Source organism: Myodes glareolus, chromosome 22, assembly GCF_982192425.1.
Source record: "Myodes glareolus chromosome 22, mMyoGla1.1, whole genome shotgun sequence".
Taxonomy (NCBI): domain Eukaryota; kingdom Metazoa; phylum Chordata; class Mammalia; order Rodentia; family Cricetidae; genus Myodes; species Myodes glareolus.
Genome location: NC_142047.1, coordinates 24930600 through 24948141, shown reverse-complemented (window position 1 = coordinate 24948141; position 17542 = coordinate 24930600). Strand labels below are relative to the sequence as shown.

Genomic DNA, 17542 nt, shown 5'->3' with positions numbered 1-17542 from the left:
TCTGCACAGAAAGAATGGGAAGTTTTACAGCTGATGGGGGTATGTGGATGGCAGGAGTAGTGAGGGAGGGGGACAGTTCGAGGTAAGGGTTCTTAAAAGCAAGTCACTGATGAGTAGGAACAGATGGTGTCAGGAAGGTCAGACCACAGGGCCAGTGCGGGAGGTCGTGGTGGCTGGATTGTGCGGCTGTGCTGAAAGGGGCTCCAGTCGAGGACGAAGGCTCCTAGGCGGTGGCCAGCCAGTGGACCGGCGGATGACCACACTGGCGGGTGGCGCGGCCGCTGCGGGGGCGGGAGCCGGTGACGGTCCCCCAGCGCTGCAGGGGGCGCTGTAGGCCGGGGCGGGCCGGGGCTGGGCGGCGGCCGCTCCTGGCGAGCGCGGCCCCTTTTCCGGGTTTCCTCCGCCTCCTCCTCCTCCCTCTTCGCCGCCGTCGCCGCCGCTACCCCTCTCCCGGCCGGTGGCTGCCGCTGCCGCTGCCGCTGCCTCTAGGGGCCGCGAGCCGAGCGGAGGCCGCCGCGGAGCACGAGCCCCGCCGTCCCGCCGGCCGCCGCAGGCCCCGGGCCGGCTCGGCCGGCGCATCCCGCGCCCCCCGGCCCGAGCGTCCGTCCTCCCGCCCCCGCGGGCCCGGCCTGGCGCGGACGCCCGGCGCCGCCGCCGCCGCGCTCCTCCTCCTGCTCGGGCGGCCGGCGGCCCGCAGCCTCTCGTGCCTGCCGCCCCGCGCCCCGTGCCGCGCCGCCGCCCTCGGCGCCCCGCGGCGCCCCCCGGTCCCGCCCGCCATGCCCGGCCCGGCCGCGGGCAGTCGGGCCCGGGTCTACGCCGAGGTGAACAGCCTGAGGAGCCGCGAGTACTGGGACTACGAAGCCCACGTCCCGAGCTGGGGGTAAAGCCGTCGTCGGCCGCCCCCTCGCGCGAACCGCACCCGACCGGCCGCTCGGCCTCGGGGCTGGCAGGGAGGCCCGGCTCCGGCCGCACGTGTCCCCGGCCTCCCCTGCCCGCCCGGCCCCCGGCTCAGCAGCCGGTGGGAAGAAACGTGGGGTCAGGGGTGGGGGCGGTCCTTGCCCCTCACACTTTGGGGTTCCTGTGGGATGGGAAGTTCATGGCTGTCTTCTTGAGCTGTTAAGATCTGGGTGGGAGGAACATTTTTTAAAGATGTGCAGATTCTCTAAAGCAGGCAGTGGCTCCCTGGAGGGTGTGAAATGGGAGGCAGGTGCTGTGGAACTGCGGACAGGGGAACACTCTAGTACCCCCAGAGTGGATGATTTGCTCGGTCCTCTTAACGTGGACCTTAAGGCCCAGTAGCTGCTCTTTCTCCCCAGGTTAGAACGAGTCAGTTGGGTTAGGAGCTCTGCAAAGTGAAGGGAACCAAGCTTCTGGGTGGCTTCCATTTAGGGAATGGGTTGATGCTTAACGTGGGGACATCTCCAAATGCTTGATGAATGGAAGTAACTGGACAGATGTATAGTGCACATTGGCTTGCCTAATCCCAAATTCTGGCATTTATATGTGTCTCTTGCCTTTCACAGTAATCAAGATGATTACCAACTGGTTCGAAAACTTGGTCGGGGCAAGTATAGTGAAGTATTTGAGGCCATTAACATCACCAACAATGAGAGGGTGGTTGTAAAAATTCTCAAGGTGAGTGTCCTATGAGTGGCATATAACATTTTCCCCCACAGGGCAAGAGGACCAGCTATTCCAGAATGAGTAATTGAAACTCTCTCGTGTATCTCCTGGAGGATGACCCTGCAGCACCGCTACCAGTTCCCGCTAAACTTTTGAGGAAATGTGCAGGCTTGTCTGAACTCTTTGAGTCTGCTAGGCCAGGGACGTTTAAAGTGTAAACTGTGGGCTTCTCAAACAACTTGTGAGAGGGGCTGTATTTGATACAGAATTAGCTATTCACAAAAAGAAGAAAAAAGATTTTGTGTAGCGGTTCTGCTAGTCCAGGGCTCCTTCATCATTGAACTTGTTATTCTCTGCTCTGAATTACTCCAGAAAGAAAGTTGTCTGAAGGCTGGAGTCCTCTCCGAGATAAGTGTAAAGCCGAGAGTGCAGAGCACCTCCCCCAGTGGATTCTCCCCTTTCATTTCAGGTGGGCTGGATAGAGCAGGCCAGCCGGTCAAAGAGAGATTTGGGACAAAAGAGTACATTCTAGCCACTGAAATAATAACTGGGACACAACTGTCTGGATGGCAGGACTAGCCCTCTCGGGTGATAACGATAGGGCTGCTATCATTCAAATGAAGACATGGTTTTAATGAGCGTGAGGAGTCAGACAAGTTTCTGTACAGGTGATTGAAGATGAAGTGGTGTTTTATAGGTTATACGGGAAGGTAATCCTTAGGACCTGGTCAGTTCTTTATGTTGTCTGATCATTGACTGCACAAGCATGTCACCTTAGGATCTGGGCAGTTCTTCATGTTAGATCATGTTTGTGTGTCACTAGTGAAAGACAGAACACTGGAGAGCGGTGTACTTCACGTGAGCCTGGTTTTCACAGTTTCCTAGTGGAGGTTCTGTGGGACAAAAATGTGGGGTTGAAAAGTTTGTGCCGTGCTGTGGTCCCCATCTAATTGTAGCGGCGATCTTAGCACTCTGGACGTCACCTTTCAGCAAACAGCTGCTGCTCTTGCTCCTGATCAGCCTAGCCTAGTGAGTGGTAAAGCAGCAGTTTTGCTGTAAAGACAGGTGATGGTGTCTCTGCTGCTGAAACACTGGCTGAGAATCAAGTGGCAGTGTTGAAGTTCGGGAGCGTGGCCCCACTAAGTATGATTGGTACACAGAAGGTCTGTAGTTATGGAGGGGGGCGTTAAGCAGAGAAGTGTTTCTTCGAGGAACTTGCTGGAAACCATACAGTTTTATTACATACGTAAACATAAATGTTTTTAATAGAAGTTACTTCATACTCTTTTGGGTTTTCGAGACAGGGTTTCTCTATAGCTTTGGAGCCTGTTCTGACACCAGCTCTGTAGATCAGGCTGGCCTTGAACTCAAAGAGATCTGCCTACCTCTGCCTCCCAAGCGCTGGGATTAAAGGCTTGTGCCATCACCACCTGGCCAGACATTTTAATTTTAAGGACTAAGCAAAGCAAATTGTAGTTAGGAATATCTAAATATACATTTAGATGGTTGAATTGCCAAATCTAAAACAGTTTCAGGGAAATGTCTAAGTGTCTGTGCAATAGCATTTTTAGAGTAAGTGCAGTTTCGTGTGGTGTGTTTTAAAGGGAGCAGCGCTCAGGTATGTGTCTGAGTTCCAGTGTGCTTGTTAGGGAAGCGTTGTAATGTTGCCCTTCAGTCGTTCTGTTTCAGAGATTAGTTGCTTGAGAGTTTTTCCTCTGCACTAAAGAGGCTTCACGTATTTATTATATGGAAACCTGCTTCAAGTTATTTTTTACAAATGGTAGACGTAGGCACAAAGAAATGTACCTGACATCACTGTTGAGATGACTCTTCACCAGAATTCTTTCCTATTTCTTCATGCCTCTGACTGTTCATTTCAGCATTGGATTATAGGATCTTAGCACTGAACAGAGTAAATTCCAGGGTTCGAGCATGAGATTTTGATGCCCTAGTTCATGAGGTGTTTGTTTTTTCTCAGAGGGCAGCCTGAACCACCTTTTACTTCTTTGTCAAAGTCCAATGGCATTTTTATGTAGGCTTTATTTATTTATTTGAATGGTAGAGTATAAAACTACTAATATTGTAGTTTTGTTATAATGGATTTAAAGTATTATTTTTCAAAAAGAACAAGATCTTTATTCCCAAATTCTGGTTACTAACTCAAATAAATCATGACTAATACCTACTATTGTGATATTTGTGTACAGTGCAGCTGCTCAGTTTGGGATAGTCTAGGAAAGACATCCTTTTCTCAAGCCTGCTGTATTTAATCTGCAGGAAGGAACTTATGTGCACGTGGTGACTGAGACACGAGGTGTGTGTGCTCAGTGACACTTATTTCAGTCTTACTTTGTCACAACAGTTGGATGCAGAGTGATCATGGAGGACTTTTATTTCATTTAATTGTTAGACCTCTAAATATTTTATTGATCAAGGTATATTGAGACAGTTTGGGGGCTTTACAATATTGAAAAGCTGCTAGTGAAAGTTTTATAATGTAATTCTCTTAGTAGAGATTTTTTTAATTAATTGTAGGAAAGTGAACTTATGCAAGTCTAATGAATAGAGAAGTCTTGTCTTCCCCCCACCCTACCCCTGAAACAAGGTGGTGTTGTGTAGCCTGAAACTAGCTCTGTAGACCAGGTTGGCCTCGAACTCAGAGATCCATCTGCTTCTGCATCCCAAGTGCTGGGATTCAAGGATTATGCCACCACCGCCCCTTGATAAGTAATGTCTTCTATTTTTCTTTTTCTTTTTTTTTTCAGGGTGGGAGTGTCATAAATTGTATTAAGGAGAAAGGGGGGAAATAATTTTTAAAAAGTTTATGCAACAAAGCAGAAAGTTGCTTCAGTGTCAAAAGTTTCATCTTGATCATAAGCAGTCAACTCTTCAGTTCTTTTATGGCACTTAGAAAGGTGTACACAGAAGTGAAATAAAAACATTAGTGCGCACTGCCCGTGTGTATGGATTGCAGTGCTTCCTGGGGTCCTTGAGAGCTTTCAATTAAACTACTATTTCCTGAGTAGATGTCAAGAGCAATACAATTTTTAAAAACATCCAAAGCATTTTAAACCAGTGCTGCGGTAGCTTAGAAATCCTCATATAAGGCTTCCTGGTCACAGCATTATTTTGTATTATAAACATCTTGGCTACCCATTACCCTCCTCCATCAAAATTGATTCTGGATTAAGGCAATGGTAGTATTAAAATTTGTCTTAAACATGTTTAACATGTCTGTAGGAATGTTTTGAAAATGTTGTATTGTTGGGACTGAGGTGGTTGCTCAGTTGTAGAGCACAAACCTAACAAGGTAGAGGTCCTGGACTCAGTCCTCCCCACCCTCCCCAGCCCTCCCCACTACTCCCCACTCCTCCCCCACAGCAAAGCAAAATACAACTCTGTAGACCAGGCTGGCCTTAAACTCACAGAGATCTGCCTGCCTCTGCCTCCCTGAGTGTTGGGATTAAAGGCGTGCGCCACCACTGTCTGTTAAAATTTTGTGTTCTTCAAAGGTGGCTTTAAAGGGGCTTGAGAGATGGCTCACAGCTGCCTGTAACTCTTGTTCCAGGGGAACTGATGCCCTCACACAGACATACCTGCAGGCAAAATACCAATGTACATAAAATAAAAAGTGAATTGAAAAAAAGCATAGCTTTAAAAGGAAGATTAGCCTTAGTTACAACTCTTTATTAGTGATTTAGTGGTCAGCTGATGACCTTTGTTATATCCAAATAGTGGGGTCTTCATGTGATGAAATACTTCCTCCTTTGAGGTGGGTCTCGTCCTTCAGTTAAGCGTATATACCAGTCTTCCTAAAGTAGCTCTTTAGTGATGGTTTCTTTCTTTTTTTTTCTTTTGTGATTTCTAGTTTTATCAAATGTCTCATGGTATAAAGAGTAGTTTTTAAAAACAGTATTAGAGTATTAGTAACATTAAAAATAAAGTTAAAAATTATGTGTAAACTGGCCACAGTTGTTTGTAATATTGACATTATAGGGACATAGGTGGAGAGTGTGATTAATGTGTGTTAAGCAGAATCACAGATTGTACTTGCTTAGAATCTATTAGAAGCAGCAACCAGAGAAGGAATAATTTTCTTAGGGTCACCCAGTTGGTGCAGGCACTGTAAATAGGAATCTGTATGTCACAGAGGAAAGTGAGACATGTTGAGTAGTTGACTTCTTGATAATACTGAATTGTCATGGAAGAGAAGAAAGGCACTCACTGGAAGTAAAAGGGAATTTCTGATGTTTGAAGTAACTCTTCTGAAGGGAAAGGCTTAGAAGTCAGACTAGATGCAGACCCAGAGTTAAGTAGGTTCTGTGTTTGTGCCCACAGGCCATGCTTACACGTACAGCCTTGGTGCTTGCTTTGCTTTCTTGCTTTGAAACTTTAGCGATGTTTTTGTCAGTGCTTTTGGTGTGTGTGTGTGTGTGTGTGTGTGTGTGTGTGTGTGTGTGTTTAAATCACATTTATGTGTGTTGTCATATGTGGAACTCGAAGATGATTTGTGGGTATTGATTCTCTCCTTCCACAGTGTCTCCAGGATTGAACTCAGGTCTCTGGGTTTGACAGTTGAGACATCTTACTGCCGCCTTACAAAGTACTTTAGACCAGTGCTTCCCAATTTTCCTAATGCTGCGAGCCTTTAAGTTCCTCATGTCGGAGTGGCCCCTTTAATACAGTCTTCCCGTTGTAGTGACCCCTTTAATACAGTTCTTCCCGTTGTAGTGACCCCTTTAATACAGTCTTCCCGTTGTAGGCCCCCTTTAATATATATAGTTCCTTATGCTGTGGTGACCCCATCCATAAAATTGTTTTGTTGCTACTTCATAACTAATTTTGCTACTGTTAGAGTTGCAATGTAAATGAATTGTAAATGTCTGGTATGCAACCCCAAAATGGTCATGACCCACAGGTTGAGAAACACTGCTTTAGGCATTTTTGGCCTGTACAGTTCCTTTAAGTCTCATAGCAATTATTTCCTAGATTTCAGGGTGCGTAGTTTAATTACTTTCATATATTAGAGGTAATCTGAGTGTGCCCTGTATGGGAAAAGTCTGCAGTGATCGAGTGCCCCTCCTTCTGTATGGCTCAAGGCTCTATGTGGCATTTACAGCCTAATTTCTGGATCTCACTTCATAATCTAAATAGTAGACTTAGCTATGTGAAAAATAGGGCAGAAGAGTTCTAGACTGCTCATTTATAACCTTTGACTCTGTTAAAGCAGAATTCCATGAAGCAAAGATAGAAGGGTGTGTAGGTGATAATATTGTCATAGTCCATAGTGCCCAGGAAGTAGGCTGCCTGACTTTAGATGTCAGGTCCATTACTTAGCTCTATGACATTGGATGGTTTTGATAAACTACAAGAAGAGAATTAATTCATCTCAGAAGATTAAATGTACCTAATAAGCTTAGTGCTGAAGAGTGATATGAAATAGTAATAGCAGTGTTACAGCTGGACTAATTGAACAATTTTAGAAGCAGAGTCAATAATCAAAGGGGTTGTAACATTAACTTGGTGAGATTAAAAGGTTCTGCTCTGTTTTGCCCCTCCCCCTTTCTGTATAACACTTATATCACAGCACTTATCATCATAACCATTGTTAAGCATGCTGTTCATGGCATTAATGCATTTATAATGCTGTTAGGGCCATTATAACCATCTTTATCTGTGTAGCTCTTTTCATCTTGTAAAACTAAAACTATACTCTTTAAATGATGGGTCCCCAGTTCTCTGTCTTCTCAGCTCCTAGCAACCACTGTTGGTTGTTTTTACTACTCAGGTGTCTCATAAGTGAAATCATAAAGCTCTGTCTCGTGACTGGCTTATTTGACTTACCATGCTGCCTACAAGTGCGTTTATACATACATTTGCTTTTCACTAGGCATGTTGTTTCATGCCTGGAATCCCAGCACTTGGGAAGCTGAGATAGGGGGATTACCTTAAATTCAAGACAAACCTAGGCTTCAGTATAAAACCCTGCTTCAAAGAAAACTAAAAATAGAAAAACATAATTTCTTTATTTTTAGATAGTAGACTTTGTCTATCCATTCCTCCATGGCTGACACTAAGCTGCTTCCATGTGTTCACTGTTGTGACCAGAGCTACTTTGTTTGTTTGTTTGTTTTGTTGTTGTTTTGTTTTGTTTTTCGAGACAGGGTTTCTCTGTAGCTTTGGAGCCTGTCCTGGCACTAGCTCTTGTAGACCAGGTTGGTCTCGAACTCACAGAGATCCGCCTGCCTCTGCCTCCCAAGTCCTGGGATTAAAGGTGTGCATCACCACACCGCTGGTTACTTTGAACATGGGTGTGCAAATGCCTTTTTGAGCCTATGCTTTGCTGCTTTGGGGTGTATACCCAGAAGTGCAGTTGGTGGTTTATCTCTATAAGTTGCCCAGGCTGACGTTGAACCAGTGATTTTTCTGCCTCAGCCTCCTGGATGCTAGAATTATATGTCCATTGCCACCATGCCTGACTAGTTTTCTTCTTTTGAGGAACTTTCCACAGTAGCTCGTTCATTCATTTTATAATGCCATTAACAGTATGTGAGAGTTCTTTGTCTACATCCTGATCTACATGTTTTCTGTTTTGTTTTTACTTTTTTGAGACAAGGTCTCACCAGCTAGCTCAGGCTGCCCTTGAGCTTGTGATTTCACATGCATCAGCCTCCCAAGTGCTAAGATGACAGGTATGTACCTCACACTGGCTTTTTCTTTTTCTCTCTCTCTCTTTTTTTTAAATGATATCTTGTCATCGGGATTTTATACTGTGCCTGTAAACCTTATTTTTTCTACTTTAGTTCTGAGACTAATTCCCCTTGAGGTAGTGGGCTTGGAATGACAATACTTGAAAGACTAGAGGAAAAGTTGTGGATAACATTGTTTAGCTAATTTTTTTATTTTGGTCAAATACAATGATTTGCAAATATGTCTGAAATTAGGGAAATAAATGTCAGCCTAGCTAAGCCTTTTCGTCTCCTTCATCATTCTTCATTCCTGGCACCCACTGTTGATTGTAATTCTTCATTGCAAGTGATGGATTAATACCTTAGTTTGGCTGTCTTTGGTTTGATAATGGGATGAAAGTTGGTGCTATATTACTGTCTGCCTTAAATATGTCAATCTAGTTGAACTTAGAAAGAAATTTAAAAGGGGCTTTGCCTGTGATACTTGGTGAAATGGACTAAGGTCTTGATTCTCACACCCTTGGTAAGCAAAAGTTGACGAGCTGAATTGCAACTAATAAATACTATATTGCAGTTAATACTGTCATTGTCCTCAGAACTGGTTCTAAAGGAGTGAAGATCTGGGGTGAGTAGGAAGGTGAAAGGTTTTGTCAATTTCTCTTTTTCTGCAGTGTGTCACAAACTTCTATTTTATTATAGACTTTTTTAGATTTAGGTTAGTAGACAAGACATCCTTTACTCTACAGCCACTTTGAACAAGAGTCTTCCAGATGGCCAGCACTGCCCTTCACATGGGAAAACCTGAATGGATATTTTAAATGTTAAACAAGTTTTTGTAGTTAAAAATTTTTAATGTTATTCTTTCCTGTAAATTTTTCCTCAGCATATGTGGTAGTATATACCTGTGGTCCAGTGCTCCAGGGTTGGGACAGGAGGGTGTCAAGGGTAACTTTTTTGCTACTTTATCTACTTTGAGTAAGAAGATATTCAATTTGGAAAACAGCTAAACCAATGCCATTTGAATCTTTGAAACAGATCCTATCTGAATTGGATGAATGAGTGTAGCTGATTTCATCTACATTGATGAATATGCTGTGTAGCTGGTGGCCAGTGGGAACATACTCTGTACAAGAGTCAGACCATCTGTTTTTCTAGAAAACTTGCAAGCTTTGAAAGGTGTCAGTGGTTGTCCCTGAAAAATGAAAAATTCATTTGTAGAATTAGAAAGTCTCCTTTGCTCTCCAAGCTCTTTAATAGTTAGCTTCTGGAATCTTCTTCCTCAGGCTCAGAGCAGTGCAGAGGCTGAAGGAACTGCTTGCTGGAAGTGCTTTGGAGGGGTGTGTCCCAAATTGTGGGTCACTTTCTTTTTTGAGTCTTGTTGGTGTCTGGCAGTATCTGAGGACTCCAGCTGCCATGGGCTCCACTGGATTATTTCAGCGTTGCGCAGCTGTTCCCAGTCTCTGGTCTGTAAGTTCCCTTTAGACATGATGAAGAGCAGCTAAGTGTTTCTGGGTTCCAAGAGCTGCACTCTGGTGTTTCTGGGGAGCTGGGGAGCAGTGAGGCTGGAGAAAGTGGCAGTGGCATAAGAATAGCATGTGTACTGGCCGTCCCTGTGAGTGGGTGCTGTCAGGAGCAGAGGAGCTCTTGATTGTACAGGACTCTGGTTGCAGGCTTTTTAAACAGGAGTGATGTTTAAACAGGAGTTTGGATGTATAGAAGATAGCTAGTCTTTTAACATAATTTCAGAATTACAAAAGAGTTTTAAGAGTTATCATATAGCCTTAATTGTAGCACTGGGGAGCAGAGACAGGTAGGGCTCTATGTGTGCCTTGGAAGTGTGCCTGGTGTACATAGTGAATTCCAGGACAGCCAGGACTACAAAGAGAGACCCTGTCTCCAGATTTATATATATTAAAACAAAACGAAAACTCCAAACTACTTTCACCTGATTCCTCAAATGCTGATACTGGCTTTATACTTCACTCTTAACGCTGAACTTGTTGCTCCACACCTCTCATGATGTTGGCGTTTTTTAGACTGGAGGCTACTTGTCATGTGTGTCTTCCCTGGCTATTTTTAATTGGGTCGTATGATGCTTGATTTCCCCGAAACATTGAGGTCTGATTACAGAGACCAAGGAAGTAAGTAAGGTTCCTAGAAGAGATGGGGAAAAGGCCCCCAACCATCTCTGACTGCGCATCCTGGCAGAGGGAGAAGTGTGGTGGCAGCTGGCTTGCAAGCACACAGTTACATACTCTCCTTCCAGCCTTTCTCTGCCTGCTGTGTATGCAGTGTGCTTGTATCCTCGTGGACACTAGAGTACAATGTTGGGTGTCCTATCGCTCTCCACCTTACTCTCTTAAGACAGGTTCTCTTTGAACCTGAACTCACTGTTTATTCTGCTGGACTGGCCACCCAACAAGCTACAGTCACACCTGACTTTTACATAGGTATTAGGGATCTAAACCTAGGTCCTCATGCTTGTACAGCTCTTGTCCACTGAGCCATTTCTCTAGCCAGTCCATCTCCCGTTCTCTTGTTCAGGGGTATGTTTCAGTATAAACAAGGGATTATTATCTCTGAGCTTTAAAAATTTACATACACACACTACGTGTTGGATTGTCACACACACCATGTGACCGTCAGAAGACATTGTGAGAGTGGGTCTTGCCGACGTTGTGGGTTCCAGGGATTGAATTCAGGTCATCAGGCTTGACAGCAATCACTCTTACTCACTGAACCATCTCCCAGCACCTCCCAGGCCAAGACTTTTTAGATCTTGTTTATCATTTCATGGAAAGTCCATGGGCCTCTCTTTACTTGTACTGTGTACAGTGTTTTGACAATAAAGTAGTCTTTTTTGTTAGTACAATCTCTCCCTTGTAAAGCCCAGAGGTGAGGAGGGTGCTGCCAGGCAGTCCAATTACCAGACTGGACTCTTGCTTCTGCTCCTGTTAGCTGTGACCTGTGTGAATAAGTCCTCTGCTGCTGACCTTCCTGCTTAGACCTTTCGTGAGGGTGAATGGACTTAGGTCAGAGAGTTAACGTGTGTCTGTCGCTGTCCTGAGTGACTGCAAATGATTGATTATGACATACTTGCCTTTTCAGAACTGCTTTTATTTATTGACTTCAGATCTTATTTCAGTCAGAAAATGATACATGTAACGGGAGTATGTCTAAGAAGACCTTTAATTTCCCATCTTGTAGGTTGATGGCTTTACAGTTAGTCACTGCTGATGAGATCAGCTGTCTCCTTTGCTGATCCAACAACTTTTTCTCTCTAGGAATGGGATCTGCTGGGAGAAGTACTGACTCTGAGCTAATTTGATTCTAAATATTAAGGAAGTGGGAGTGGCGACAGGAAATGGGAGCCAACAGCTTGGAAACAAGTTTGTAACTTCATGTCAGTGAACTGGCTCTTGCCCCTGAAGACACAGTTACACGTAACTCACTGGAAGAGCAAGTGTCTGGCCATTTTGTTTCAGTTTTCCATTTGTCCATGATCTGCAGCTGCTCAGAGCTGTAACACACTTGGTGGTGATCTAGTAAGCTTGCATTTATTTTTAAAATACTACATGGATGTTCAAATTTGCTAAATACCCTAGATGTAACTACTACTTAGAGATCCTGCCACATAAGCTATGAACTGTAAATTGTTTAACCTAAAAGATTACAGTGGGTAAGCCTTCTCTTTCTCTTCTAATTTAAGCATATTCTTTAACAGAACATACACAGCATAAGCATAGTACACAGCAAATAATTCTTGCTGTTGCCTTAACATTGTTTAAAGTTGTTTTTATTATGTTAACTTAAAAAGAAGTCTCACTTCTGATTACTCTTGTGTATTTAAGCCAGTGAAGAAAAAGAAGATAAAACGAGAGGTTAAGATTCTGGAGAACCTTCGTGGTGGAACAAATATCATTAAGCTGATTGACACTGTAAAGGACCCTGTGGTAGGTGCCTGGTGGCTGGGGAGTGTGCTAGTGGATTGGGGTGGAGTGTTGTTTAACACCCAGGGCCTTGTGTGGTACTGCATAATGGACTGATAAATGGACTTATGACACTGGTATTTATTGGTAAATGGGCTTAAAAATCATACAACTGTCATGGCCCAGTGATGAGCGAGCTACCACCACTAAATGCAGTCTATGTACAGAGAAAAACCTTGTCCCGATTTGTTACCTGTTATTGCCTGTTTCTTTGATTTAGCCCCTGAAGCATCTCACTGCCAGTTTGCATTACCTTACCTCACTCTAGTAAGCCTGGTACTGGGGATTTCTTTGTTGATTCTAGTGTAGAAAACTAAGCAGGTCCCAGACCACCAGTCCTTTGAGAAAGAAGCCTTGCTGTTTGTATATGAGAAATATATGCTTAATTTGGGACAGGATGGCTCAGTAGGTACAGGCAGCTGCCTCACAGGCCTGGTGACTAGTGTTGATCCCTAGAAATCACATTAGGGTAGATAGAACCTACTCCAGAGAGTTGGCCTCTGACTTCCATGTGTGTGCTGTGGCACATGTGCCAACATACACACATGCACATAACATATTCACAATAATAAAAAATTAAGAAACATATAAAATAACTTCCTTAATTTTGACCTATTCTCAGGGTGCTGTTTAACTTTTGTTTCCTTACCCTAGGGAAAGGTGACAGTATTTTTGATTGACTAAGCTTCCATCCTTGCAGAACCCACTTTGGTGCCACTTATATTGTGTTTCTGCTGTCTACCTGCTTTATGTGAAATTATTTCCCTGTTCTCCGTGACAGTTTTACATAAGCTTATTTAAGAAGCAGGGCTTTGCTTCTGTATGCTGAGGACATCCTCATCATTTAATTGCTAGACTGAGTGGCAGCTGTGGGCTAGGTGCTGTGCCGACTCTTTAGCTGTATCACAGCTTTCAATCCCCACAGTGATTCAGGGGGCCATTATACTGTAAAAAAACAAAAGTCTACAAAGGCTAAGTAATTTGCCCTGCTGCACAGTAATATAGGATGAGAAAAGATTTTCCTTTTGGGCCCTGATCAAGACTGAGAAGGGGTGATTATATACTAGTTTACAATTGATTTCACAAATAATATATCCCATTCTATTTAGTTCAGATTAATGATTAGCCCTGAACTACATAATGTTTGAGGTTAGAATGAGTATTATCCACTTAAGAATATATGTATACACACTGTATATATAGTCTTAGTGTTTGAGGTAAAAATGGGTATTCTCCATTTAAAGAACACAGAGAGAGAATGTGAATTGGGGGTATAGATGAGTTATGTGCCTGTTAGCCTGAATGAGCCCTGGGTTTGTTCCCTAGAAATGCATAAATTAGGCAAGGTAATGTTTGCCTGTAATCCCAGCACACAGAAAATAGAATCAGGTTGATCAGAAGTTCAAGGTCATTCTCAACTACATAGGGAATTTAAGGTCAACCTGAGCTAGAGACACCTGGTGGTGCAACAAGACTTCAGAAGCTGTGCTAGGCACTAAACGTAAGGGCCTTGCACATGGTAGACAGATTGTATATGTGTCCCCCATTTTTGTCTCTCCCCCCACCACCACCGCTTCATCTCGCCTTCTCTGTTAGCTGAACTTACTGATACCTGACTTAATGTTTGTAATTTGTTAACATGTTTGTATAATACATGAGTTAAGCAAAAAAAATGAAGCAGGGCTTGAGAGCTGTCTCAGTGGTTAAGAGTACATGTTATTTTCCAGAGAACCCGAGTTTTAGTCCCATCACCCATGTCAAGTGACTAAGAACCACCTGTAACTCCAGTTCCAGAGGGATCAGACACTTGGTCTCTGAATGACTGCACTCACATGCACAGAGCAGACACATACATATTTGCCTAATGCGTCTGTTTTTGAGTAGTGTAGGTGGAAGTAGAAAGGGAACCTTAGCCCCTGAATTTGAGAGGGTCAGGCTTACTTAAATCTGTAGAAAGGTCAAATTCTTGAGGACGGTGCTAGACACATTTGTTCTTGGTGCTATTTGGACTCTATTGCCCAGGTAAAGACGAGTGTGTGCACGTGTGTACACAAGTTCTCGCACACATTCTCACTGTGGCACACTTCGTAAGAACCTATGATTTGTCCTTGAGGTAAAGTTCCAGCAGTAAAGATTTTTGAGATGAATTATTTTTATAACCCTTAAAACCCATGCTTTTCTCCCAATTCTGCTCATTAGCATGATTTTATTTCTCCTGAGTTAACCTGACATTTGAAGCTCTAGATTTTATAAGGAAGTTACTGAACTAAACATTTACTAACTGGAGCACATGTGTTTGGAGGCCACTCAGTTTGACTGCTCATCAAGCTTCTGGAATCTTCTTGTTTCCATCTCCTGGGGATTAGAGTACCCAGCTTTGACATGGATGCTGAGGATTTGGACTCAGGGCTTCTTTGCCTTCACAGCAAGTGCTCTTACCCACTGAGAAGTCTTTCCAACTATAGTGCTTTTAAAAGTTGGATTATTAAGAAAAAAGAAAGAAAGAAAAGAAAAAGTTGGATTGTAGACATTCACCTCTGAACCCAGCCCAGGTGATCTTTTAGGAGCCTACAAAGACTTAAAAGAGTATGAACTGTGTCAGATGCAACTTGTTTGCTAAACCAAGATGAAAGTGTGCAGCACCTGATACAGATGGCAACTTGGGATATTGCTGACTGTAAGTCTTAATAAAATCACTACTGGGTTTCTCAGGGCTGCTGCTGGGTCATTCTGGGAATATCTTGCTCTTTAAAACTTCACATAGACACAGATGTAAACAGTACATACTGAGCTTCCTGTGTATGACTGAGCAGTGTTAACCTTCATTTCATGCCCGCCTATAACCCTGTTCCTCCTACCTCCCACTTTCCCCAGTTACTTTGCAGCAACCCAGACATCATAAGTACTTCAAAATCAAACAACAATAACAACAAACAGGTTTTTGGGGCTGGAGAAATTGCTCAGCACTGACGAGGGTGCATGCTGCTCAGCTGGAGGGCCTGAGTTCAGGTTCCAGCACTCATTTCAGTTCAGATCCTCACGACCTCCTAATACTCCAGCTCCAGGGTGTCTAATACCCTCTCTGGTCTCTGATGGACACACACAAGCACAAAAATAAATACAAATCTAAAAAACGAAATACGCAGGCAGTCCCTAATGAAAGAATCCTTTTTGTCTGTGAGGTTTGAGGGTGGGCCAATACAAATTGCATTTATTACTGTCTGAGTATCTAAAAAGAATCACTGTTCTCTCTTTCAGTCAAAGACACCAGCTTTGGTATTTGAATATATCAATAATACAGATTTTAAGGTGTGTATGCTTCTTTTTGGCATGGGGTTCACAGGGGGTTGGAGGGAGTAGGGTGGGTACTGCTTGAACTTGAAATCAAAGCAGTCAGGGATGATGTTGGTGAATTTGGATGGCAGCTTAGATCCCAAATATTGCAGATCTTGGTTGGGGTTCTTGAATTTGGAGGAGTTGCTCATTGCCTTTTGACTTGCTTTCTCAAGGAGTTAGCTGCACTATGGGATCCTCTCATCTGTAATAAGAGATGCAGTGCCTCATCTATTACACATCTGTTTTATACAGCACAGTTTTAGTGTACATTAACTCTCATTTTCATGAGATCTACCCTTGCTGATAGGGAAAGATAATGGATACATAGCTTCTGTGGAAGGAATCCTTAGATTGAAGCTGCTAAACGTGTGTTCATACACACTGTGTCCAAAACAGTTGATGCAAAGCCGTTTGACTTCAGCCGCTGTTGTCAACTGTTCTGGGGTATTTACATTTGGTGTGGTTTCTAGTGGCAGGTTTTCTTTGTGTAGCCCTGGCTGTCCTGGAACTCACTCTGTAAACCAGGCTGGCCTCAAACTCAGGCTGCCTCTGCCTCTCAAGTGCTGGGATTAAAGGCGTGCACCACCACTGCCTAGCTATATACTGAAGTTTTTAATGATAGGTTTGATTTAACTCAGGTTGACCTCAGACTTTAACCTTCTACCTCAGTCTGCTGAGTACTGAGATTACAACTGTCTTCCAGTGTTCCCAGCTGAAATATTCTTTTAAAAGAATGTTTTAAACACTGAGTTTTGAACCATCCTATCCCAGGTTTGCCTGGAATTCATTATAACCTTTCTGCCTTAATCTGCTGAGTGCTGGAATTACAGCCATGTGCAGCTTTAACTTGGTTCATGGATTTGTTTAATTGTAATAAAAAAAAATGAACCTACTAATGAGGTTTCTGGTGTTGAGATATGCAAAGAGAAAACCTTTTTTAGAACACAGTTTGATATAAAAAACAAAATAGTGATGTTGAGGGCTGGAGAGATGGCTCAGAGGTTAAGAGCATTGCCTGCTCTTCCAAAGGTCCTGAGTTCAATTCCCAGCAACCACATGGTGGCTCACAACCATCTGTAATGGGGTCTGGTGCCCTCTTCTGGCCTGCAGGAATACACACAGACAGAATACTGTATACATAATAAATAAATAAATATTTAAAAAAAAAATAGTGATGTTGATTTCCAGGGCTATGAGAGGACTTGAGGGTGGTTACAGCTCTCTGGCAAGGAGTCAGACACTTGTGAGTTTGTTGAGCTAGAAGCTAGAAATAAAACCATCTTATCAGTTGAAGTTGCAGGTTTCCAGCATCCCTGCTGCAGGCGAAATGTAATAACCTTATTTGAACATGTAATTTTCTTAGGTACTATCTCTAAAGGTATCTAATGAAAAGTAAGGGGAGAAGATTTACTTAAAATGATGCATTTACTTAAAATGAGTAGTAAGTTTTAAATAAACCTAATGCAGCCTTTCTTGTACGTAACAAATACTTTGTTATTATAACTCCCTTACAGGTAAAATTAGTGTGGCTTTAGCATTTTGTGTTTCTCAGAGGTGGTGTCTGCCAGGTATTGTATCAGTGTTCTTTGGGAGTTGACAGGAAACCTGTTTCTCTGGGATCTGAATCCTTAAAGAAGGTGTTCTGAAGACATGATGCTCTAATGGATGCTTTTAAAGGAATTGTGGAGCTCGGTGGTTTTGAGACTTGATATTTGAGAACATCTTTTGTCCCCACTTATGTCTGCACTGGGGTCTAAGTCTACAGTGAGATTCATGCTTTCCGCAGTTCTGAAACGTCTGTTCCAGTGGGAGCACTAGAGCCCCTCCTGTCTGATCTTACAGACTTTTCTTTTCTTTTTCTGGAAGTGTTGAGGAATTTCTCTCCATTCTCAGTCTTCTGAATGT

General features: G+C 43.4%; 1 protein-coding gene across 3 annotated transcripts in view; it reads left to right on the top strand.

Annotated features, from left to right (window-relative positions):
* The first annotated feature begins 702 nt into the window (after positions 1-702).
* Csnk2a2 (casein kinase 2 alpha 2) overlaps positions 703-17542 on the top strand; it is a 38879-nt gene continuing 22039 nt past the window's right edge. The window contains exons 1-4 of one of the 3 annotated variants that reach the window (XM_085682009.2): positions 709-880; positions 1524-1635; positions 12164-12265; positions 15560-15610. In XM_085682009.2, coding sequence (XP_085538135.1) covers positions 777-880; positions 1524-1635; positions 12164-12265; positions 15560-15610 — 369 coding nt within the window. In that variant the 5' untranslated portion in view covers positions 709-776. Of the gene's footprint in view, positions 881-1523; positions 1636-12163; positions 12266-15559; positions 15611-17542 lie in introns of all 3 variants that reach the window. The other 2 variants (XM_085682008.2, XM_085682010.2) reach the window with 2 other exon arrangements.